The 26,867-nt window shown below is 27.4% G+C and overlaps 1 protein-coding gene across 1 annotated transcript in view; it reads left to right on the forward strand.

The window, feature by feature from the left end:
• Positions 1–26,867, forward strand: part of LOC142327268 (voltage-dependent calcium channel type A subunit alpha-1-like) — a 902,521-nt gene that overhangs the window by 631,082 nt on the left and 244,572 nt on the right. The window contains exons 13-15 of the mRNA XM_075370151.1: positions 13,071–13,155; positions 14,968–15,095; positions 19,426–19,648. Of these exons, the coding sequence (XP_075226266.1) occupies positions 13,071–13,155; positions 14,968–15,095; positions 19,426–19,648 (436 nt within the window). The remainder of the gene's footprint in view (positions 1–13,070; positions 13,156–14,967; positions 15,096–19,425; positions 19,649–26,867) is intronic.

Here is a 26,867-nt window from a genome sequence, read left to right on the forward strand (position 1 = left end):
AAGGCGAAAGTGTTTTGCAGTTTCTATAGAGATATCATTATAAAGGTAAAATAAATAGCTTTAGTAGGTAGTATTGAGAATTTTACAACTAGCAAAGGTTGATTTAAAAAGTCTGTTTGTAAATCTGATTTGACTGTAAGAAGATTGCCCACTGTTTGTCAAAGGTTGCCAGATGCATGCGAAAAAGCTTATAAAATTTCACTATGTTATTGGCTTGCACAAAAATTCAATTTCGAAATATCACAAACAGGTAATGCTGATCAAACATCTTCTGTACACTTTGAAATGCCACAGAATTCAACTACAAGTTTTATATACATATAACTTTTGTATATATATATATATATATATTCTTGAATAAATTCAGAAGAAAAAAACATTAAAAAATGCTTTTATAATAAATTTTTACAAAATTGAAGCAGTCTTTGTGGCTTTATAAACCAAACTTTCATCTTTCATGGTATGGTTTTGAGTTTGGTTTTTATTTATTTTTTTAAACCTTTTATTTCTATAATTTTTTTTCGTACTTAGATTATTTAATAACAGAACAGATTGATAAAATATGTTTTGTACAAATGGTAAGGAGTTGATAGCTATTAAAAAATGTTTTATATTATTTGTGAACAACTTAAGCACCTTAGCGTTATTAAAAATTAATAACATTTTTTACCCATTATTATGAATATTCTTGTTTTAGTTTAAATTTTTAGTTTGTTATTGTCCTCTCTTCAGATTAAACATGAATCAATAATTTAAAAAATTGTAAAATTGCACACAGCTTCTTTACAGAATTTTTAAATTGTTAAACGAGTTCCTTCTTTTAATAAATATTTATTTGTAAATTATTAATAATAATATGATATTATTTTAAATTACTTTTAAAAAAAATTTATATTAAATACTTTTATTTTCGTATACTTTCATTTTTTTTTTAAATCTGATTATGTTTGCATATTTTTATATGCTGCATTTTACCTGATGATGTAAGTAAAACCTTTTTTTACTTTATAGTTATTTATTTTTCTTTATTATATGCGAATACAGTATTGTAAAAAATTACAACACTTATTTTCCTATTTTCTTACACATCCTTAATTATTTTTTTCACATTTATTTTCACTTTTTCATTTATAACTTGTTATAATCTTTTCTAAGCTTGTATCTTTGTTATTATTTTACTACATTCTGTAAGTTTATTCTTTAATTTATTTATTTTTTGTTATCGCATGCTGACTAATAATAGTATTTATTTTTAAACTAATTTAATTTTTTGTTAAATAATATTAAACATTCATTTGTGATAATAAAAAATGGATTTATTCAAATTAATTTTAATAATAATTATTAATATTATTTCTTTCAAATATTGTAAAACATCCCTTGATAAAATAAACATATTATTAAATGTACTTATTTAAAAAATAAATAAATAAATTTATAAAGTAATTAAAATGAAAATAAGGATGAATTTTATCATTTTCTTTTTAGACTTTTATAAATAGATTTTTTAGTAGAGAAATCTAGACTGTTTTAGTAGATTTAAACTTTAGGTTAGATTAGTTGTTTATTACATAGGTGTTACATTTATAAATTAAAAAGAAATAGAACATTTAGCAGTTTTATTCTTTCTTTTTTATTTAGTTTAAATATTGTTAGTAAATAGATATATTTCATGAAATTTATGATATTTATTTATCTTTGATATTATATTAAGAAAAGATAGAGTTATTTTTTCACAGGTAAATGCAGGTTAGTTATATTAAAGTTCTATTGTAATTTAGCAGAACAATTATACTCTGTATGTGATAGTTCTTTGTTTTCTCATAAGTTAAAAAGTTTGTGAAAAGATTAAATTGATAATATTTTTGTGAATTTTTTATAGTATAGAAGGCATGTTTAAAAAGGAACCATAGTTTTTAAATAGTATATCAGTGTGAGACAAGTCATCTTTTCCTATATTTAGAACACATTAGAAGTTATTTGCTGCACACTTCAGCTCATCCTTTTACCCTTAATAGTCAGTGTGTTGATACAGTTGTTTGAATATGTTAAGAAGTTTCTATATCATAATTTATGAATTAATTTTCCTTTTTGAATTTGGACAATACACTTAATACATGGTTCCGATTAATACATGGATGTTTATGATTGAAATGGTAACAGCATTAAATGGTAAGTCAGCTGTTCAACAGCATTTAACAGCTGACCATATAAAATTCAGTTCTGTGTAAGTTAGTCTTTATGTGAATAAATTAAGACAACTTAACATTTTTTATGTTATTCTGTTTATAAAAACCAAAAGCTTAAAAAATTACTACGAGTAACAACCTCTTTACTGACAAACAAACTGTACCAAATATGGTGATTAATAAAAATTTAGTTATCAGTTTGTTATATAAAACAACTGAGGATCTTTTTTAGATGAATCTGCTCAAAGGTACAGTGTTAATGTACTGAAAAGCTAATAAAAAGGTTGAGATTTTTTTTAAATTGTTGTGTAATTTTTTTTTAGTAATATGATGTAATATTTTTCTATGTAAATTTAAAAAAAATGTATATTAAATTTTATAATGTGATGAGTTAGTATAAAAATAATTTTAGTCTACATTATAAACAAGAAAAAGAAACCAGTTATTACCTTATAATAACTAATCCCTGATTAGTACCAGGGCAACTAACCTTAGGTTGCTGTCAACTGAAATGGTAGTTGACAAGTTAACTTTAAGGTATTATTATCAAGGTAATTTGGATTATACCTTAAATTTTCAAGTTTAAAAAAAATGTTTTTTATTTACCAATAGACAAATACAATCTCTCGACTTTCACTCTTGATGAGTAAGTTAATACTATTAACTTGTACTTCTCTCATTATATCTTTCTTTACAAAAAAAAAAATATATATATATAGTCTTAAAACCAAACAAAATTTCGATAGCAAGACATACTAATTGTTTCTTTTTTAAAATTTTTTATTATATTTAGTCGCCTAAATTATTGTGCATTAATTATAGTAAACAGATATCCTACACAGTTTATATTCCATCAGTGTTTCTGGAACAGATATAAAGAAAATGTACATACACACATGTTTATGTATGTATGTTCATTACATGAATAGTTCACATTATTATAAATACAACTTTTTTATCACTAGTTTATTTGTAATGAAAGATTGATAGATTGTATAAAGAAAGACCTGAAAAAGAGAAAAGAAGTGGAAAAGGTTTTTTGAAAGTTTTCATGAATGTCTATGATCTGGAGATCCATGGAAATTATTTTTAATTACTTTATGAATAATTCTGTTTAAATGTACAAGGTTACCATTTAATAACCATAATAGCACCCTTATGATTTGTTTGAAAACAAATGATTAATTATGTTTGTATGTGCTTTAATTAATATCTGCTTAATTTCAATTTATAATGCTCATTTTTTAGTTGTCAGTTCCGAAAACAATAAAAATCTGTAAGTAAACTTTGGCATAAGAATGAGTGATTGAAATTTAGAGTGCATATTAATATGAAATGGTATATGGAAATTGGCAAAACTGTTACTAAAACATTGAAACTGTGGATTGCTCTGAAAAAGTCAGTGTCTTTAAGTATCGGAAGAGGTTCAGATATGAATTAAAATCATCTTGAAGGAAGAGTTATTTGTTGTATGAAAGATAAACCCTAAAGTGAAAGAGGCGGTAGCCATAAAAAAAATAATGGATAGAAATGCGAACAGAGGGTGAAATTTTTTACTAACAGATGATTAGCTGAAATTAATTGCTGATGAAAAGTTCATGAAATTCTATTCAGAGGAAAGACCAGAATAACAATCCAATAAATGGTTCTTCCATCACAACGACGCATTAACTTATGAAGTTCGCAGTGTGATAATTTGCAACCAAAAAATTAATATAAAATTATATCATTCTGCCTATTCACCAGAGTTAGTTCTGTATGATTCCCAGCCATCTTCAAAATTAAAGAATGAAATGAAAAATAAAGATTGTTTGACATTGCTCATATCCAAAATAACTATAAAGGAATGCAAGTGTACTCTGAAAAAAGGATCCAAGTCTATTTCTAGAAATGGGGACATTATCTAATCTGATATATAAATGCACAAAAGGGATACTTTGAGGTCAATGTAGCTATACATTACAAACCTGTTATATATTAGAAATGTCTACATTAGTTGTTTTTTTACAGGTGCATTCCAGAATTAATTTGTTACACCTCATAATATTATTATTACTTATGCTGCTGTTTCTTTTTTTGTTACTATTTTTTTACAATGAAGTTCATTGTATGTTTATTCTGCCATCATTCTTTTTATTATTAAAAAAAAAGTACAGCAATGTGATATATTGCAAAAACCTCACCCAATGAATCTAACGAAAAAATATTGTAGAGTTTTAAGGTTTTAATGTTTTTTTCTTTTTTGTAAGGGAAGATTATAAGTAGAGAGAAATATAAATAAATAAATCGATATAAATTTGCTTATCAGGTGTTAGTGTTTACATATATCCTTCTGTTACTCATATTTTTAAAAAATAATAAAAAAATTGATTGTGAAACTATTAAATAATTTTTGCCAAAAAAAATTCAGTCACAATTTCTATTGTGTTGTTGAGATACCTCAACAACTATAATAGTTTATTTTTATTTATGAAATTAATTATCATTTAAGAGAATACCCTTCATATGTATAAAGAAACTCATGTAGGATTTTCTTTTAAAGTTGATATAAAATAAATAAGTAAATTACAGCTATAGAAATAAATATGTATATATTTTTCACATCCGGTTTTTCAGTGTGAAAATCTGGAAATTTCTGCTAATATGTATTCCAGTCGTAGAAAAATAATAATTTCATAATTTATTATCATAATCCAGTTTTAAAGATTGTATATTACTTTTGAATGAACGTATTTATTTATTCTTTTCCTACAATTTAAAAAATTATTTTTATTATTATTATTATTATAAAAGTCAGAATGTGATAAACGATGTTATGATTTAGAATATTTTATATATTTTTTATTTAATTAACTTATCTTTTTATCAATAATTAGCTAGCAAATAGTTAGTTCAGCTTAGTCTAGTACAGCTTAGCATAGATTAGATTGCTTTTTAGTTTAGAATATAGCTTACTTTTATATTTGCACTATATAATGGAAATTTAATGTTTTGCATTTATTTTCTAATTTAGCTTGTAAAGTTTCACTAGTATAAAACAAATTTAACATAATTTTTTATTACTTTTTTTTATATGAAGCACTTATGATACTTTTCAGTGCAAAACCTTTATTTAAATATTTGCAGAAAAAGGATACATTTGTCTTGTAATATTATATTTTATAATTGAAATTGTTTGTTTTCTTTGTATCTCTTAATGTATATTCTTAATTTAATTAGTAAATTATATCAACATATTTATACGTAATATTCCATAAAAATTTGAATTAATGTTTTCAAAGTTATTAGAGCTAAATTAACTTAATGCAAAAGTTAATTAAAATTCTACTTATTTCAATGATTTTTGGATTTCCTCATTGTCACTTGGTTGAAATTTGTTGTCAATCTTTTCATGTCAAGGTTTTTGAAGATTTTGACATTTTGTGACCCTCTCCTCTAACCAAAAACATAATGTTAGCTTTGAAAAATTCCAGAAGAATGAATGTGTGTAATTATATAGCCTGTTTCTTCCCTAATATTTCCAGATTGAATGAAATTTGGTTTGATGATTTCTGTGTTATGGGACATTGAAGTCTTGTGATTTTGGTCACAATCAATCAACAGAACATGGAGATACAGACTATTTGGTATCCATATTTAAAAATTTTACTCAAACAAGTAAATTTTTCACATAATTTAATGTCAATTAGGTAGTCTAGAATCTTTTTGATGTTGTTTGGTCTTATTCAAAGCCCCACCCATAAAGAAGTGGTGGTAAAAAAAGTTTTTTATTTTTTCAAAACTCAGAGTTAAATTCTTGTAATAATTAAACGATTCCAATACATTAGTATGTCATTTGGTTATGTATTTGGGCAATTTTGTTCAGAGGTGGAGGGAGAAAAGCCTAATTTTTTTACCTTTTTTTGGCAATGAAAAATTTTTCTCATATTTTCAGTTTGGATTAACCAATTTATTTATTTAGGTATGACCAATTCATTTTTAGATGAATGCTATTTAATTTTGTTTACCATTAGTCAAGAGGATGGAGATGTACAGTCACTATGGGTCCTATATCTTAAAACTTTACTTGAAGAGTAGTATAATTTTTTAACATAATTAACTCGCATACTTACATAATTTAATTTTCCTTCTAAGTAGTAGTCTCTCAAGGGTGAAGCCCTCATTAGCCAGAATTTCCCTCGTTCATCCAGAAAGTTATGCAACTTCATGCTACTTTTTTTTTACTACCCATCCCATTTGGATCTGGGAAGAACTACTTTATATTTAGGTATTAATTGTGTTGATTTTGAACAATACAGTATTATTGCTATGCAATCTTTATTATATTTTATACAGAGAATGAGCTCTAATTTCATGATAAGAACCTCAGCCACTAATTTGCTGTTTTTGCACTGTCTAAATAAAATAGAGAATCCTCAAGCAGTTCTAAGGCACAAAGGGTTGCCACCCTACTAAGCACCTCCAGTAGAGAATTGTAAATGTCTATATGGATTAAAAATACAAAATGTAAAATAATAATAATGAATGAGAACTGCACAACCATTTGCTCACGTTTGAATTGGTAATTATGTAAACTACTCTGATTTCTACTTCAAATTATTAGAAAAATAATATGAGGTCTATTCAGAATATAACCGAACATTTTTAATTACGTGCCAACAGAGATATTTAGTGACATGCGGTTGGCAGCATTGTGTTCCGCATAGCCTCCTCTGTAACCACATTTCTTGAATTGTTGATATCTTGTTTAGTTTTCATATTATTGTTATTTGAGTGCAACGTGTTTTAAGTGTTAGTAATGTGTTAAATTTTTTTAATGTACGATTTTCTGGAGCAACTATACAACGTAAAATTTTGTATGAAACTGGGGGAAAACTTTCACAGAGGTGTTTCAACTTTTGAAACAAGCATATGGAGATGATGCTGTGGATCGTAAGCAATGTTACAAACGGTTTTTCATGATTTAAAAATGATTGTCAGTCAATTGAAGATGACCCTCAACCAGGAAGGCCTTCGACTTCAACTGATGACACTCACATTCAGAAAATCAATGATATGGTGCGTGCAAATTGCCGATTGACTCAGAGAACTTGCAGAAGAGGTTAGCATCTCGATTGGATCATGCAATGACATTTTGAATGAAAAATTGAACATGCATTGAGTTGCAGCAAAGTTTGTTTCTCATTTGATGAACAAACAGCAGAAAGAACATCAAGTGGACATTTGTTGGCAACTTCTTGAACAAGCTAATGATGAAACTTTCATGGAAAGGATCATAAAGTCAAAAGCTGGGTTTATGGCTCTGACATTGAGACAAAAGTTCAATCATCACAATTAATCGGTAAAGGATCTCCACATCCTAAAAAAGCACGTCAGTCTTTCAAAGTCATGTCATGTCAGTCATGTCAAAGTGGTGCTCTCTGTTTTTTCGGTTTTAATGGAATTTGCATTTCGAATTATTATCTTAAGGTTAAACAGTGAACCGAGCATACTAACAAGGCGTTTTACAATGGTTACATGAAAAAATCCGCAAAAAGAGACCAGAATTGTGGCAAGACAACTCATGGTTCCTTCACCACAACAATGTGCTCACATACTCAGCTTTATCAGTTTTGTGCCAAAACTCAGATGACTGTCCTCCCTCAGCCTCCCTACTCACCACCTCTGGCTCCTTGCGATTTTTTCTTACTTCTGAAATTAAAATCAGAAAGGACACTATTTTGAGACTATTGATGACATTAAACAAATTCGTCACAGACTTTCAGGCAATTTCAAATGAAGCTTTACAGGACTGCTTCGCAAAGTGGAAACACCGCTGGGAAAAATGTGTGAATAGGAGAGGGGAGTACTTTGAAGGGAAAAAGGACCAATAATCTGTAAAATTAATACTAAAGATTAAAAAATAAAGTCCAGTTATTTTCTGAATAGACCTCGTATATGTATACATGCATATGCAGTGCATTCACCCTAAGATATATTAAATATATCTTAGTATGTAATACCCTGAGGGTTGTCCCAAAAATAATGCACAGATCATCAGAATTCAAAGAAAATTTATTTGTATATCAAATCAAGTTTACCGCCTTTCAATATAATCTTTCCATGTGTAATGCATGCTTACTAATGGTCTGGAAGCATTTGGATCCCTGTCTGGAATTTTTTGAGGTTTTGAATTTCTTGGGTCGTGAAAGCTGATAGCTCTGTCAAATTGTTAAAACAAATTCCTCAAAATAGTTCTTTCAATTTTGGTAAGAGACTGAAGTCCAGCAGACTCAAATTTGGCTGTATGGAGGATGGTAAACCTTTTCCCAAGCGTAAATGATGAAAAATAATTTACATTTACTTCTGTTTCTAAATTAACTGACTCTGGTTTTGTTTGTATAATAAATCAACCAACTTTCCTGAGGGTGCCTTGCTCTATAGCCTCACCTCTAGATCTTTTAGGTTGAAAATTTAATAGCATCAATGTCTCATCAATGCCATCAATTTAATAGCATCAATGTCATCAATATATAGAAGAAGTAATCTGATCAAGTTTAATCAAAATTTCTGGAGAAATGAGGTAATTTAGAGGCAAACAGTGAATGCACACACGTACATACAAATATTAACATTTGGAAAATTTGCATCTGATTTTTGGGTGCCTTAGGGGTGAAAATTTCAGCATATGCCCAAATTGGATTGATTAAAATACTCCCTTCTAGAGTAGTGCCTATCTAGATGGGAAAGTAATAATTCTAAATTAATTTTAATTGCTTGGAGAATCTGTGTATTTACATTAGAAAATACACATAAAAAATACCATGCAATTAAATACCATAATCTTCTTTTTATTACATCTGTCTTTGAATGTTCATTAGGATTATTAATAAATTTATAAAATTGTTAAGTGGTGAGAAATCTACTTATCAAAAACTAAATAATTATGCTGCAGAAAAGGTTACATTAGAGGATTTTTTACTGATGCAGTTTTTACATTAGAAGATTTTTATTATTATTTTTATTATAGCAAAATAATAATTTTTTAATATGCTTTGTCTGATTAATTTGTACTTTTTATCAGCACTTAATTATGCAACTTTTTTCAGATCATTATTCATTAATTTTTTCCATTACATTTAAGATTTAATTTGGTTGATCTTTTAAATATATTCATTTTTAAAAAATTGAAAGTACTGCATTGAATTGTTTACTTTTGTACTAATTTTATTTCTTAATGTGGTTTTTTTTATAACCTTAGTATTTATTGAAAATTAATATGATTATATATAAAAGTTCATAACATTATTTTGATTTGTTACATTTTAGTTTGAATCTTTTATTTATTTTAAGTTTTTTATTAATTAAAATGAATAGATATAATTCAAATTTTTAAGAAGAATAATGACATATTTCCACAACTGAAGTAACATGGAAATTTGCATTTTGGATTACTATTATAACTTAACAATTTTGAACCATTCTGGTATTATTAGAATTTTAATAAGTTTAATACTTTACTTGTTGAATTTTATTTCCACTTATGTAGTTATTTTTTTTTCTGTTGGGTTGAATGATCATCATCTTTCTGTTATCTTAAATGCTAAGACTTTACTGTAATATGGAAAATAAAAGATGAAGCTGCATTTTCATAATTTTCCATTTATGGAGATCTAAGTGAAAGCATAGTTATTTTATCGGTTTAAATACATTTATGTTAGTTCCATATTAAATAAATATGTTGTTCAAGATTAAATAAATGGTATTTCCTCAATATTGAACAATGATATGATTATTCCTCACACATCATCCTTATTTCTTTCTAGTGTTTCAGGGTATATATCCCCTAAGATTTTTTTCTTTACTTGAATTTAGAATATTTTAAAAGAGTTATTTATGCGTATACCTCTACATCTGATAATAATTATTTTTATAGTTTAATAGTATTTAATGTTGAAGCTTTAACTATAACCATCATTTTTTCAAATTAAAGCTAACGTTCTATCTCGTTGAGGTTATTTCAAAAGATTCAAATGAATGATTCTTATGACCACCAGTTCATGAAAATAAGTAGTTTTTATTTAATATTTGAAGTTAATTATTATAGTAGAACTATTAAAATTATTTAACAACTCATTTTCAAATCTGTGGGATTTTTATTAGATGACATTACAGGATACTTCTCTAAAGAGGATCTGATAATTAGCAGTGAAATGCCTTTTGAAGATAACATTCAATTTATTTGAAAATTAATCTAATATTTTGTAATTTTAAAGTACAGGGTCATCAAAAAAGGTTGCAGCAACCTTTAAAAAAAAATTGTATCAGAAACTACTAGAGATAATCAAACTTTTTTTTTTAAATTCATCAATTCAAAAATTTTTTTACATACAGTGTTTCAATACAAGCTCCATTTGTCGCTCTGGAAATATCCAGCCGACAATTTACTTCTGGCGAGATCCGCTGGATCATCACAGACGTAACTGTGGTAATAGCAGTGGTGATCTCTTGTCTTAAATGTTGACAATGTTTTTAATGTATCCCCATACAAAAAAGTCTAGGGATTCAAATCTGGTGTAACAGAGGTAAAGCACAGAACTGTTCCTACCAATCCAACGATTAGGGAATCTTTCATTGAGAGCGCGTCGAATACCTAGGCTAAAGTGTGGGGGCGCACCATCTTGTTAGAACTTTACAACAATGTTACTTTCTTGTTCAGTTTGGTCAACTTGTTAGAAAACATACACTTGTAGCATGTCTAAATAAACATTCCCTGTGATAGTAGGCTCATGAAAAAAGACTGGGCCGATCACACAATTGAAAATCAAGCCACACCACACACTTATTTTTGCGGAATCTGTGACATACTCAATAATTTCATTAGGTTTCTGAGATTCCCATATCCTACAATTATGCTGATTGACACAACCACTGACATGGAAAGTCGCTTTCCATGTCTGCTTCTGCCAATAGGCCTGGGCAGAAGTCTATTATTGGCTGGATATTTGCAGAGCAACCAACAGAGCTCATATTGAAACATTCTAAGGTATGTTAAAAATCTTTTTGAAGTGGTGAATTTTTAAAAAAATGCTCGTTTGATTATCTCTAGCAATTTCTGAGATACAATTTTTTTTAAATTGCTGCAACCTTTTTCAATGACCTTATATTATTATATAACATTCATGCTGTCCAACATAGCTAAAGAGTCCTGTTTGAAAGTATTATTAATCAAGGTTACATAAATATGAAAAAATGGATAACTAGGTTTATTAATTTTAAGTACTAAATAAATCTTCAATTCAGTTTAATTAAAGTTCAATTAAGTTGGATCTGATAATTTTTTGTTCTTTCTTTTTTTTTTATTTAGTTAATATTACTGTAATGGATAATAAGATTTTATTTTTAATCAATTCCTATGATTCAATTTACTAATTACCTATAACACAAATGACCACAGCAGTATGTAAGATTAAAGATGAAGCCGCATGTGTTATCAGTGAGAAGTGAAAAGAGTTGGATTCATTGCTTGTTTTAAAAGCATATTCTTTTCATAATTAATTAATTGAACACTTGTAATTAAATTAACCAGATTGCTTTTTTTTAATAAAGAAAAAGTATGAAAGTTTTTCTACAGTTTCATGTAATTCAGCTTTGACACCATGTTACTTATGTAATTTTAAAAAGTCATAAGAACAAATAATTTTGTATTTTCACAAATTGTATTTAGTAGGTTATTTTTTAGTATATTATCAAAGTTTCAGCCCTCTTGTGCAAAGAATTCATAAGTTTAAAAAAAGACTTTCTTATTCTCAAAGCAATTACTAAAGTCATTCAGTACTATTATCCTTATATTAAAACAAAGAAGAATTACACAAAATTTTAAATGTATTCAAATGTTTACACAGGTATGTTCGAAGTGTTTATAATCTTTCCATAAATAATTTGAAGAAATTGAAATGTAAAAAAATATTACATTAACAGTTGTATGACTTTCCTTTATTGAGTTGAAAAGTGGCCTGACTATTTTTATTATTATATGCACATTAATTAATTAAGGAAACAAGAAAGTTCTAAACAAATAGTGGATCCAGTAGTGATTTCTCAATGTTAGCATATATTGCTTCAAAGAAAGAGTTCATTTTTCATTCTACCATTTTTAATTTTTAATTGTTTATTATTACTTCTTAGCTGGAATTAAGTTTTTTACATTGTCCAGTTTAACATCTGAACCCATTACTATAATTTGTTTTTTTTAAATTTTGTACATGTTTCATATTGTAGCAGACTTTCCTGATAACCCATGTCACTTCATATAAAGTGCAACATATGGTTTTAATGTATAACTTCTAAAACCATTTCCTTAAGATTATCTCTTCTTGTTCAATACAATTATATTGCACACATTTCAGAATATTCAAAAAATTATCCTTGTACTTTCATCATTGAAAACTTATACCACCATTTTTTAATAATTTATTTTTATATTTTGCTGATTTTTTTTGTTAATCAGATTGGTTAAAAGGGACTTTCACTGAAAATTTAATATGCCGTATTTAATTATTTAATTCAACATTTACCATTATTTCACTTGCACGTATTTCTTATTTTGCACTATGAATGCTTATTTTCAGATTTCATTTAAAGTTTTATTTTAATTAAATACTGATTTATGCATCTGTATTTACTTAAAAAAATTACTACTTTATTTTTACTCAATCATTTTTATTAGGTTAACCTTACTTATGATTCCTTTAAAGCATTAATCTTTTTCAGCATGTGAGCATTGATTTTATTATTTAACAATATTTTTTTATTAGAAAAACTTATTGCAAGTTCTACTCTTCAGAAATTGTATATATACGTTGAGATTTTGTATTTTTACTATTTTAATTCTATTTTTAGGTTTTGGTCATTCTTCATACTTAAAATCTAAAGTGAAAAACAAAGGAGCCTGTGTTTCTTTTTGGAGAGCAGAAAAAAGACTTAGGTAATATAAATTGAATTTTTAATTTTAAATATTTAGTTCAGTATATTAGTCTGTAGTTTTTTGGGCTTCTATGCAAATGTAATTACACATCAACAGGGAAATGTATCAAATTATTTATATTATATTATAGTAATTCATCTGAATAAAATTAATTAATAAAATAATATATAAATTATCATACTATATGTTGCAAAAAAAAAAATTTTCTTTGAAGAATGATATCTCTAATACTTCACAGAAAAAAAAGATATTTTATACCATAAACCAGTGGTTCCCAAACGTTTCCAAGTCGCAGCGCCCTTTTTCAGTTAAAATGTTTTCATGGTGCCCTACCCAAGTAAAAGTATGACTACTTGTAATAGATAAAAATAAATAAAACTTGTGTTATTTTTTTACTTTATTAACATTAATAATTATAAATGTTCAATTAATTATGAAGCTTTTACAATATTTCACGGCGCCCCTGTGAAGAAGCCATGGCTCTCCGAGGCACCATGGTGCACAGTTTGGGAATCACTGCCATAAACCATAAAACCATTTTTCTTTTCAATACCACAAAATAGTTGAAAAGTGAATTGTTTTCAATTTATAACTTGACTGTTATTATTAAAAATGTCTTTATATTAAAAATAAAATATTACATTTTTAAAAGATTTCAAAGTAATAATTAGTGGTACTATTTTTGTTTGCATTAAGTGCAAATAAATATTCAGTATTTAATGAAGAAGGAAATAACAAATTATATTTGTGATTCAAATTGAATTTAATTTTTTTTTATACTATAATACTTTCTCTTATAACCTAACATAATTTATATAATATCTTACAAAGTGAGTTTCATTATATTTTATTGTCTACAATGATGATGTTTATTTTAACTACTGTGGTGGTAACAATTATTTTCAGTGTACAAAATATAATGTAGATTGTGAGATGACTTTTTAAAAAATTATTAAAATAAATCAGAACTATTTGAGGGGAAAATTAATTTTTACTGTAAATTTTTATCAACTTGGATATTAGTTATGGAAAAATAATAATTACACATATTTTTAATTTTTTATTGGCAATGCCTATTTCATCAAATACAAGCTTTGTATTGAGCACATTAGTCTCAGTATAACACCAATCATTTACTTTACTATAGTGTAGGCAGTCCGTAGTACTGCCTACTACGGACTGCCTACACTATAAGCAGTGGAGGGGATGCTTTGGCATCCCCTTCACTGCTCTTACATCACTCAGCGACTTCTCCTCACACCAGCAGCCAAAGTACTGTACTCCAAAAGTTACATCAACTAATTAATTTGCAATGACTTGCACTGTATTTAGTTATGACATCACTATTACAGTAACAAAATAAGTTCTGATAATTGGTTATTACAAATAAAATTATTTATGACTGATATTTTGTTCAAGTTGTATGTGAAGTAATTTATTTATTTTTTCTTGAAAGTATTTTTTTTCATGTATGTTAAACTAAGGTTTTGCTATAAATAAACAATAACGATGATGTAATACAAAAGTTTATTATAGTGTGTAATGTTATGATTTTCTTTGACATAATGTAGTTATTTACAAAAATTATTTTTAAATACCACATACCAAACAGTACTATGTGTTCTACATGCCGTGTTACAGGCATGGTGTAGAGGAGGCAAGTAGAGGCAGCTTGTAGGGAGAACCCACCTTTAGATTTTACATATACCATAAGTGGGGAAACTATCTTAATATATTTTTTTTTAATCTGGAAATGATTTTTAATTATATTCTATTTCTCGCTAAACTGAATTATTTTTTTCTGATTTACAGGTTTTGTATCCGTCACACTGTTAAGAAACAGTGGTTCTATTGGTTTGTTATTGTTCTTGTGTTTTTTAACACTGTATGCGTAGCAGTTGAACATTATGATCAGCCTGAATGGCTTTCAAATTTTTTATGTAAGTATTCTATTTGTTAATTCCTATAATATAACAACTGTTAATAATTTTTAAAAAAATTAAAGGGGTAAATATCTGAGAGAGATTGTGGCATTTATTCCATCTGCATAAAAAATAATTTTTACTTGATAAATAGTTATAATTATATAGGTGCAACTAGAAATAAAAATATGTGTGCTTAAGACTGCATCGCCGAAGTGAAAACTTGTATGGGATAGCAATTGTTTTGAATTAATATATGTTTTACAAGTAGCATATAATGTTTACATTCAATAGCCACTTTAACCTTTGACCCCTAGAACCAATTTGACGCACAATATGAATGTATGTTTTCCGCGATTATCCCCTGTTTATAGTTAAATTTTCACGCTGAAAGAGTGGATTTACTGCAAAATATGTAGTAAAACACAGGTTTGAGATGCTCCAAAATTACAACAAAGAAATTGGCTATTAAATCAACACGTCTCTTTTCACGGGTTTATTCGAATACATTAAAGAACATTCATTAAAGAACTTTCAATGATGAATGTGTGTTCACATGTTGAAACAGTTGATTTACTGAAAAATTCATAGTAAAACATGTTTTAACTGCAAACAGCATGATTAATTTTAAATTTATGATGACAATGTAGGTCATCATTACTTTCAGCGATATATGTGTATATCATTGATTATTATTTAATATATCCAATGATCATTATTTACGATTCAAACTTCAAAATTATTGTTGGTTTTTATGATCTAACAGCTACGCAGTTAACGCTGTAAATCTATAATGATGTTCTGCATCAATCAGTCATCATTACTTTCAGCGAAAGCGGGTGTTGTGGATTTTTAATAGTTGTGATAGCTAATTATTGACAGTTGATGTTATTTTATTTATATTTTATATAAGAAACAGGATTTCTCAAACATATCTTTCATTAAATAAAAAAAGGGCGTATCTCAAAAACAGTGCGTCCTAGAGCATTTTTAACGTAATTTTGAAAGGCTTGTGGCCCAGAATGATAGGTTGTAGATCCATGTGTCTAGCGGCCACCGTTCTTGAGATACTAGCACGAATGAAATTCGCCCCCACAGAATTGCAGGACCAAAATATTTCATATAAAGTAATTTTTTAACAATAAACAGCAATCTTTACCGACAATATTTTCGAGGTTAATGATTTTTTAATGCATATAAATTAGGTGTTGAGAATCTTCACATATGTTATCCAAACTCAATAAAAAAATATTATAATATGTTACACTTACATTGAATTTAAACAATTATTTTTTTTTATTATAGAGAGGGAGAATTATTGTGAATCACTGACAGTTTTTTTCTCCTCTCTCCCAACATCTGCTACTGCATATTATACTATTCACTCATATATGCATATATGTATTCTCACTCTATGCCTTTTTCTCTTTCTTTATATATATATATATATATATATATATATATATATACATGCTTAGCATCTTGCATTACGTTACAGATTTTGATTATAAGTCAGTGATTTTTTTCCCATGTTCCCACAATTCGTATGTACAAAAAATTCTGACACAACGTGCCTAAAGAAGTTTTCACTTCAAAATGTTAGCCACTGATAATTTCTTCACTTCTCTTGTAAATTAAATTTAAGTGCAGACTTCACTTAATAACCACACTGCAGTTTGACAGCTTCCCTACAGTTACCTTTTATTAAATGTGAATGGAATAGTTTTACTCATCAGTTACACAAATGTTGTTTAATTTTACTGATCTATAGAAACTAGTTTATATCACTTGTCTGTACTTTATCCTTAATTTTCTTACTTTTATTTTCCATGATATATTTCCTGATATGTATTATAGGGATCATGTTGTATGGGAAATATAGATTTTTTTTTATTTGTAATTGTAATGATATCTTACCACTGGTGACTGATTATGGAAAATTAAAAAAAGTACATAATCCTGAAATTCACTTTACTTATTTATCCAAAATTATTGATAAAAGTGTTGTCTGCAGTTAAGAGCTATCTAATATTTAAAACCAACAAAACACAGTTGCGAACACTCACATCTATTTTCATAAATAGACTTCTAACTCATGTACATAAAAAATATTGTACAGATATGCATTTATATGTACTTAATAAAATGAGCATCCTTTACAGTGTTCATTCTTCATTCTTAATGATAGTCACTTATTTGGGATGCATATCAAGTAAGCAGGTTCACTTTAAAAATTTGTAAATTAAATTGCCAGAGAATTAAAAAGTTAAACAACCTTTTAAGTTAGTTTAACTTTTATAAAATAAAACTAAAAAAAAATAAATTTTGAATATGTTAACATGATATGAAGTTAACAAAACCATGTAAAATAATTACTTATATTATGGTTAAATTAACAAGATGTCAAATTAGTCATTCTTTAACTGTTAATGAAATACGTACTTCATTTTATTACTGCAACTTTATTTTTTTAAATGTATTGAGAATCATAACATCAAGTTAGCAGGACATCTTAGAATAACTCGCATTAAAATGTGGATATTGGGATATAATTCATGCTTAAAGTTAGCTACTTATTACCCATTAATAAACTGTGCTATTAGATTTAGTTTTTTGAAATAAATAACTTATATTGACACTTAAAAACCCATTTATTAATGGGCTAATACACCTTATTTTTTACCAAGTTAGATTTTAAATCTTGTATTCTATTCAAGTTACTTTAAGTGATCTGCCATCTAGATTTCAAATGAATGGAACACTGTTTCTTTAAAGTATAAAACAAATTAAAAGATTCATTTACAGAAAAAAGCTTAATTCTCACATAAATTTGGTTTTGATAATTTATTCTATTATTTTATTTTTTTGAATAAAAGAGAGAATTACTTAGAAATTAAAGATTAGAAAATAGATTTTTATTTCATTTTTATATATATATATATATATATGTTTTTTGTAATTTTCTTGTATGTTTTGTAAATTTTTGTAATTTTTAAATCAGGTCTGTGCTCAGTGCCTTACTCTCAACAGAACTGATTCACTCTATTTATAGATGTGTATCATGTTACAAGAGTATCTGAGTAAATTAAATTGAATATTCTATCTCTAGTTATGGTAATATAGGTAACTTGATATCAAGTTCATGAACCCTTCATTTATTTTTAAAATTTAACTTTGTTAACTTCATAAATTTGTTTAATTTCTCATTTAAATTTATAATTAACTAGTGGGTAATTCTCTAACAATCTAATTTACAAATTTTCAGAGTGGTATACTCTCAATCAATATATCTTACAAATTTATTTAGCAAATGGAACCAAGACACAACACCAATTATATTAAAAAATTACAAACAAACATCTAACGAATTAATATAAGCTATTGGTTCCAGAGTCGCCATCAGGAAATCTTCAGGAGACCCTTCATAAGCTGTCCTAGGGCAAACTTCTGTGATGTGTTAAACAGTTTGATTTTCACCACACTTGCAAAGGGTTGTCAGTGTTTTACTCCATTTATACAGGAAATAGGTGCTCCTACCATGCTGAGTTCGTATTCTTTTTAACATTGACTGTGTCTTACATGGCATGTCAAAACCTGGCGCCTTTTGAGTAATACATGGAATCTGGTTATTCTGCTTTGTGGTCCATCTTACAAATATTGTTTTGATATGACAGCATAATTTTAAAAACATCACTTTTTTAAATTACACTATTTTGAACACTTAGAAAATATATATGATCAGCAGCCTATTTACAGTAATGTTTATCAATGTTTTTCAGTACAAACAATTTTTTTGTTAAGTTAACCTTTTTCATTCAACTGAAAAAATTCAGATTAAACAAAACTGCTCTGATCTTATTACTTAAGCTGACCTCTTAAAAGCAAAGTGGTAGCATCTCCGCCTTTTATCTGAAAGTCAAAGGTTAAATTTCTGGTCAGCCTTGGCAGTTTCCACACACTACAAAATTCATCTTTCATAATTAGCTGTAATTGGGTATAAGCCTGTAGTTCTTAAAAGGAAGTAAGTAACTAGAGTGTGCTGAATTATCGTCATCTCTTATCATATAGTTTTAAATATTTATATTAAGTCAAAAGTTCTCTCTTTTACACTGTAGATTTAATGATTCCTGAAATGATAGATTTTGTTACAGTTTATCCTCTAACTGGAAGAAGTTTTATAAGCTCAAACATATTGCATACAGAACAGATAAATACAGCATCAACGTAAAATTGTTTATTCATGTTAATTCAGTTGGTAAAAGTTTTTGTAAAAAATTAGGTAGAAGGTAAAGTATTTTTTCTGAAACTTTTATTTACTAATTGTAATTTTATCATTTCTCTTTTTCAGATTACACTGAATATGTTTTCCTTGGTCTTTTTATGATGGAAATGTTTATAAAAATGTATGCATTGGGACCTAGAATTTATTTTGAATCTGCATTTAATCGTTTTGACTGTGTCGTCATCAGTGGTTCAATATTTGAAGTAGTGTGGTCACATTTCAAATCAGGGTCTTTTGGCCTTTCAGTGCTAAGGGCTCTTCGCCTACTAAGAATATTCAAAGTTACAAAGTAAGTGTTTATTTGAGTGTGTTCTTTTATTGTTTTGTTTTTGAAAGGGATTACCGAGTTATAAGTATTAGGCAGGTGTAGGTTAGGTTTTAGAAAAATTAATAAGAGTGTTAGCTTATAAAATAAAGTGAAACAAGAATAGTGAAGCTAGAAGATTACATCTGTATCTCTCTGCCTTTGACTAGAAAGAAAATTCAGCTGTCAACATTCTGCCTTTGAAGCAAGTTTCTGTATATCAACTTTTAACATTGAACTTCTGTACTGTTAACAGGAATAAATATTAATTAAAATCATGTATCTTCACTATGTCAAACTCAAATTTCACTACTTATATTTTTTCTTTGTATTTTTTATTATGTAACTATTTATTTCATGTACAATATTTATCTGTTTCTTCAAAATATTCTTGAATTATTTTTTGGGCAATTTATTTTTAATGTTTGTTGTAAGCTGATAAAACTTGGTTTCAACATAGTTTTATAAACTACTATTATAAAATAAAATTAATACTTTTGTTATAAAAAGTGTAAATACAGTATTTTTAGTGAAATATGTAAAAAAAAGTCTTATGCTGTTATCTATTTAATTATTATTAATTTTTTAAATGCATTTTGGTTATTAGCAAAAATATCTTCTGTAAAGATTAACAATAGAGTTTAATGTCTAAAAGAACTTTAGTACAATGTTTTTTTTTTTCATTTCATCAGCTATATTAGAGTGTATAAAACAACAAATATAAAGTTAATATTTAAATGCTTAATTTATCCAAGCATTTTTAAAATGTTAAATTGTATAGTTATTCTTCATAGTTATTTATTTATAATTGTTGCATAATATTAAACACATTAAAAAAATTAATAAATCTACTAATAAGAGCATAAGATATCTTTTTATATAAATTATTAAAATTTTTTATACTTTTTAATAAAATAGTTGACATTCATTAATTTTTTGTTAAGTTTTTTCATATATATTTGAACAAAATTTATTGATGCTTAAAAAAAAAATATTGTTAACAATAAAAGAATTCTATATAATGCTTATATCTTTAGAATTTCCTTAATATTTTTTTTTATTTTTGTTTTTTATAAATGTTGTTCTTTTGTTTGTTAAATTTATTTTTAGTATTAGATTTATGTAAAAGTTAAAATTGTAATCCTATAGACTATACAAATATACTGTACCAAATCCTTTAGACCATATAATGTTTAGACTAAGAACTGTCTAATGTAAATATTTGTTATTGTGAGAAACACTCCATAGTGCATCCATGAGATGGTAAATTAAAGAAACAAGATAACTCAATATATTTATAATATACTAACTTACTGTTGTATTAAATTATATATATATATATATATATATATATATATATATATATATATACACTTTTGATTTAGTATCACTCCCCATTCCACCACCAATTTTATTGAAATTTTACATATGTTTTAATGAAAGGTTCTAAAACTTTTTTGTGAAAATTTCAATCTTCTTTATAGAAACAGAATGACAGCTTTCAAATAAACATCAATTTCAGAAAAATCACTTTTTTATTCATTATGAAATAGCGGATAAAAATGATTAAAAACAGATGATGTATTGTTAAATAGCTGTTCAAATTGATTAAAAGAAGTCATTACCATGAACTATCTAACTTTTTTTAATAATTTAGTTCTAATTATCATCTGTTTTTAATCATTTTTACCAACTATTTTTAATGAATAAAAAATGGGGTTTATTTGAAATTGATGTATTTATTTGAAACCATTTTGTTTCTATAAATCCTAGTAGGCTGAAATTTTCAAAGAACATTTTTACAACTCTGTTAAAAGGTCTGTAAAATTTCAATTGAATCTATGGATGAAAGGGCGAGTGATACTAAATCAAAAGCATGTACCTCTTTGTGAGACACATATCGTGTGTCTCACGAAAACATAATAATATATTTTAGGTCATTTTTTATTTATTACAAATATTAACAAACAAATTTTTGAAGTGGCTGTATTTTATCACAGACAGTTATTGTTTCAGCAGGATAGCTTTTATCCTGAATACTTTTTTTTTTAACACTGAATACTTTTTTTCAATTTTTAGTTCGTTGATTTTTTCAACTATTGAATAATTTTTTAACTTATTAAATTTGGTATATATTATTCTCATAGTTGAACACCATAATGATGTGAATCAATAATAATTTAATGCTGCAAATAAGTGTAAATAGAAAATAAATTAACAGTACAAATTTCCTCACATCATTTTATGTGTTACTTTATGAAATTTTGTATTTATACTATTATTAATGAAATTGCTCACAGTTGTTTCTGTGATTTTCAAAACTTGTCTATGAACTATTCAAAGGGCCACTGCCTCTTCTAAGGAAATACTATTTAACGTGTCTCTCCTGCAAGACCTAACCAACAGACAAATAAGATAAATTTGTAGAATGTTATGTAATTATTTGTAAATAATACAAATAAATATCATTATAATAGTTGGCAAAGTAATAAATCAGATCAATTTCTGTTAGTGGATCCAAGGATTGACCATGGGGCTATGGCTCTTCCCCTTGGAGGTTAACATGATGTATTTTTTTTAAATTAAAAAATAAGTAATACCTTTAAAATTAAAAAAAAGTGCAAAAATAATTTTAAAAAGATCTGTTCTTTTTAAAATCAAATAAAAATATGAGAAGATGGTCTTTTTATTTTTTCTGATGCAGAAAAAGGAATTTTGTGACTACCCTTAAATTCTTGTTTGAATTTGTCCACAACTTACATAAGTGGGGCCTCAAATTTAAATTTTGCCCAGGACCCAGTGCAGGCTTAATCCGGTTCTGTTTTCCTGATGTATCAACCTGCTATTGTATGTTTTAGCAGTCTACTTCTCAAATGCCTTTAAGATCTCTCAATGATGAGAGTTTTCTTGATTCTTGAGGTTAATTACATAATATTATTTTTAAATTTATTATACATTTTTTATTTCTAATTGAAAAATAGTTCTTTTTGATTTAAGTAATAAGTTTTTCAATACTAAAATATTCTTTCTTGTGACAGAGTACCAATTTTTTTTGTTTTATTTTGAGGTATTTCGTTTAAGTAATATTTATTTTAAATTAAAATTTAAAAGTGTAGATTAGAGGTAGAGGATTAAAATATGATATTTAAGTCAGATTAATTTCATATTTTGTATTTTTTGTTTGTTAATATTGTGTTTCTATACACATGTTTTTTATTGTGTTTATACAAATGTTCTCATCTTATTTTTACCAATAACTTGCATTTGTTTTTAATAACAATAAATACCAAGATAAAGTATAAGTAAAACTAAATGCCAATATGTAATTTAAGCCAGATGTATTTGATCTAAGAAAATTAATTTTTTGTAATTACCTGAACCTTGTTTTTATGCAATTTTTTCACTTTTTTCCTACACAAAAAACTGAGTGACTGAAAAATCTGAAAAAAGTATGAGGATTATTTTTTTCAAGGTCCAATCGGTCTCGAAATAAAAACCCACACAAAAATTGGATGAACCTTTGCACAGTGTCTCTAGTATGGCCTTCAATCACGCCATGTCACTTCGTTTAGTTCTAAACACGCAGCTAGCACGTAAACATGTCTGCAACAATAGCATCTCCCGCCAAGTGCGGTAATTCGATTTCTTCAGGCTGAGGGGTGTAATGAAGCTGAAATTCATCGATGAATAAATAATGTGTACGGTGAAACTTCAATGAGTGACAGCAAAGTGCGACAATGGTGCAGGAACTTTAAGCAGGACGTGCAGATGTTCATGATGCAAGGGATCAGGGAAGGAAGCGAGTGTCAACCGATGATCTCGTTGAGCGAGTGGATGAGGCAATTCGAGAAAATCGTCGGTTCACAATTTCTGTATTGAGTGATTCGTTTCCTGAAATTTCAAGATCAGCTCTCTACACCATTGTGAGTGAGAGACTTCAGTACCGCAAACTGTGTGCGAGACGGGTTCCCAAGATGCTGTCCGACCATCACCAAAAAATGAGAATGGACGCCTCCCTAACGTTTCTCCAGCGCTACCACAAATAAGGAGAAGATTTTTTGAACAAAACTGTCACAGGGGACGAGACATGGGTCTATTTTGAAACTGAAGAAACAAAAGAACAATCCAAACAGTGGATGCGTTGTCATTCTCCCAGTAAACCAAAGAAGTTCAAAAGAACCTTCTCCAACAGAAAGTGTATGGCTACTGTGTTCTAAGATCAGAATGGAGTTCTCTTGGGGGAATTCATAGAATGTGGCATGACCATCACTGCAGTCTCATACCGCGTGACTCTTCAATATCTACGAAGGGCAATTCAGAATAAGCGAAGAGGAATGTTGTCATCAGGCATTGTCTTTCTCCATGACAATGCTCGGCCGCACACTGCAGTTGTAACAAAGAGGCTCTTGCAGGGTTTTCATTGGGAAGTGTTTGATCACCCACCATACAGCCCGAACTTGGCTCTATCCGATTTTCACCTCTTTGCTCACATGAAACACTGGCTAGGAGGACAACATTTTGGCATGGACATCGAGTGCAGACCAGCGTAGAAACATGGCTGAAAACACAGGCGGCTCCGTTCTATGACGAAGGTATTGGAAAGTTGGTACCACGCTACGACAAATATCTAAATCGGAGCGGCGACTATGTAGAAAAAATAGCATAACTATGTAAGTACTTGTTACAAATAAAAATTTTTTTATTTTCACTGTGGTTTTAATTTTGTGACCGATCGGATCTTGAAAAAAATATCTCGCATACTTTTTTTGCATCACTTATAAATAATCCTGTGAACTTTGTTGAAATTGGTGGTGGTCAAGTTGTGAGGCTTGGTTGATTTGGCATGGAATGATCTGTATTTATTATAGTATCATATTACTACTCTTATTTGTGTATAAAATATATGCTAATTTATTTTAACTTTATTTGAAGTATTTAAAATGTCTAAATTTATGAGTTATATTTCATATAATTGTATTCAGATTGTGGCATATTCATGATTATAGTATATTTAAATCAATATTAAACCAAAAGGACTAAAAGTGAATTCCCCAATTACTCATATAAGAACAGTTAACTAAAAAAGTTTATAAAGAATGATTTCTATTACTGCATGTTTAATACCCATCTGAGAAAGCGTTCAAACTGTTACCCTTCTGCTTACACACTTATGGTAGCATGATGAAATTTTGTCTCAATTTTATATTAAATTTATTTGGATTTTAAACCCAATTTAGTTTGTCCTCAATTTGTCTCAAATTTAGTTCTCAATTGATAGTTTGAGGAAAATTAGGTTATTTAGATTTGACAAAATACTGTTTTTAAAAATTCCTCAGAACAAACAATTTAAAGATCAGCACGATTGCCATTCAGCTGTTCCTCAGAATCCTATCTGTTCAGGAAAAATATTTGATCAAGATTATCTCTTACTTTATGAGCAAATAAAAGAGATACCCCATTTTGTTGCCAAATATAGAGATGCTTGATATCAAATAGAAGATAACATCATTTCCATCTGTGAAAAGAATATCCTAATACTCACTTTTCTTTGATTTTGCTCCAAACATGAACTCCAGGTACATTAAGTTCCTTTTCCATACCGCAAGGACTTTTATCAGACTGATACACACAATCATAACTGTTTACTAGGCTATTAAATTAAAAAACTGTTTCATCAGACCTTGTCAGTGATCTAGGGAAGTGAGGATCTAATTCGTAACACATAATAAGTTCCTCACAAAATTCCATATTAGAATCATTTTCAAGAAATGTGTTGTGTTGCTGATAACACTTAAACTTCAGTTTCTTTAGGATCCTTCATAAACTTGAATTGCATTTTCCAGATAAATAGAAGTCTTTCTGATTGAAATTTGAGATTCTTTACTAATATCTCTGCAATAACTTGTTTTTCTAATATATAAGTAATTCTAGGCTTATGTATCATGGAGAATCTCCAATGCTTCTAATATTTGAAATTATATGTTCAAGTTAAGCAAATGTTGCAAGTAATGTAGAATTAGGATACCTTACATGGAATTCTCATGGATTGCACCACTACCCTTATTAAAACTTTTTCTTGTTTTGTACACTTAAATGCTATTATTTTCAATATAGAAACAAAAATGACTAAACAACATTTGAGTAGCTGATTGCTATAAACTACAAAACCAAAAGATTTTAACAGAACATAAATTTGCAATTGGAACTTATTTTTTCCCACATTTTATTAAAATAGACAATTATACAATTAACCTTTATAAAAACAGTTTTATCAATTAAAAGTTGTGTATGTTGGTTCATGACAATGAAATTACAACTTCCAGTTATGATAATTAGTTTCAGATGAGTTTGTATGATATAACGTAGATTCTAATAATTTTTTTATATTATTTTTAACTAGTTTCTCTCCTTACAGTCATGTTCTAAATATTTTGAAATCATTAAATATTTCTTATTATCTGTTTACATCACAATTAAAAGTGCAAAGCACAAAATAATTCAAGTGAATCAATTTGTTTTGTCATGTGAAAAGACTGTTTACTTTATAAAATGCATGCAGTTCAAAATATCTGAGATATAATACTCAGATTCACACAAATATGTATTCAATCATAAATTGGTAGGTATTATTATTATTATTCACAGTACACTTATTTTGTGTATGGTCAAATTTCTATGACAAACACATGGAACTGTAATTTATGCAATCCACCAGGATTACTTTTGTCATTCATACAAAACTTAAACAAGAATGAAATGATTACAACAAATCAGAGTATGTTCTCCATGGAATCGTGTATCGTTTGTTTTAGAATTAAAATATATAAGAAAATAAAAGATTGTATTTTAGAATAAGAAATGTGCTGCAGTTTAAAAGATCTTTGAATATTTCCTGATAAAACAGAAATATTGAGTTGAATATTGAAGTTCTTGAGATTGTGTGAAATCATTTATGTTTTGAATGTTAATTGTGTGTTTGTTGAAGTGCAAAAAAAATTTAATTTATTCATATTTGTTTTATTAATTGTTTTTTATTTAAGCATTGAGCTTATTTTGGATGTAGAAGTAGAGTACCCAAAAATAACCAGAATTGTTAAAAAAATTGTTTTTAACATTTTTACTTACTGAAACTTTAATCTCCTTTAAATTACTCTCCATGTGACTGAATGTACTTGTCTGGTGATTTTCCCACTATTGGAAACAT

This window comes from Lycorma delicatula, chromosome 7, assembly GCF_047948215.1.
Source record: "Lycorma delicatula isolate Av1 chromosome 7, ASM4794821v1, whole genome shotgun sequence".
Taxonomy (NCBI): domain Eukaryota; kingdom Metazoa; phylum Arthropoda; class Insecta; order Hemiptera; family Fulgoridae; genus Lycorma; species Lycorma delicatula.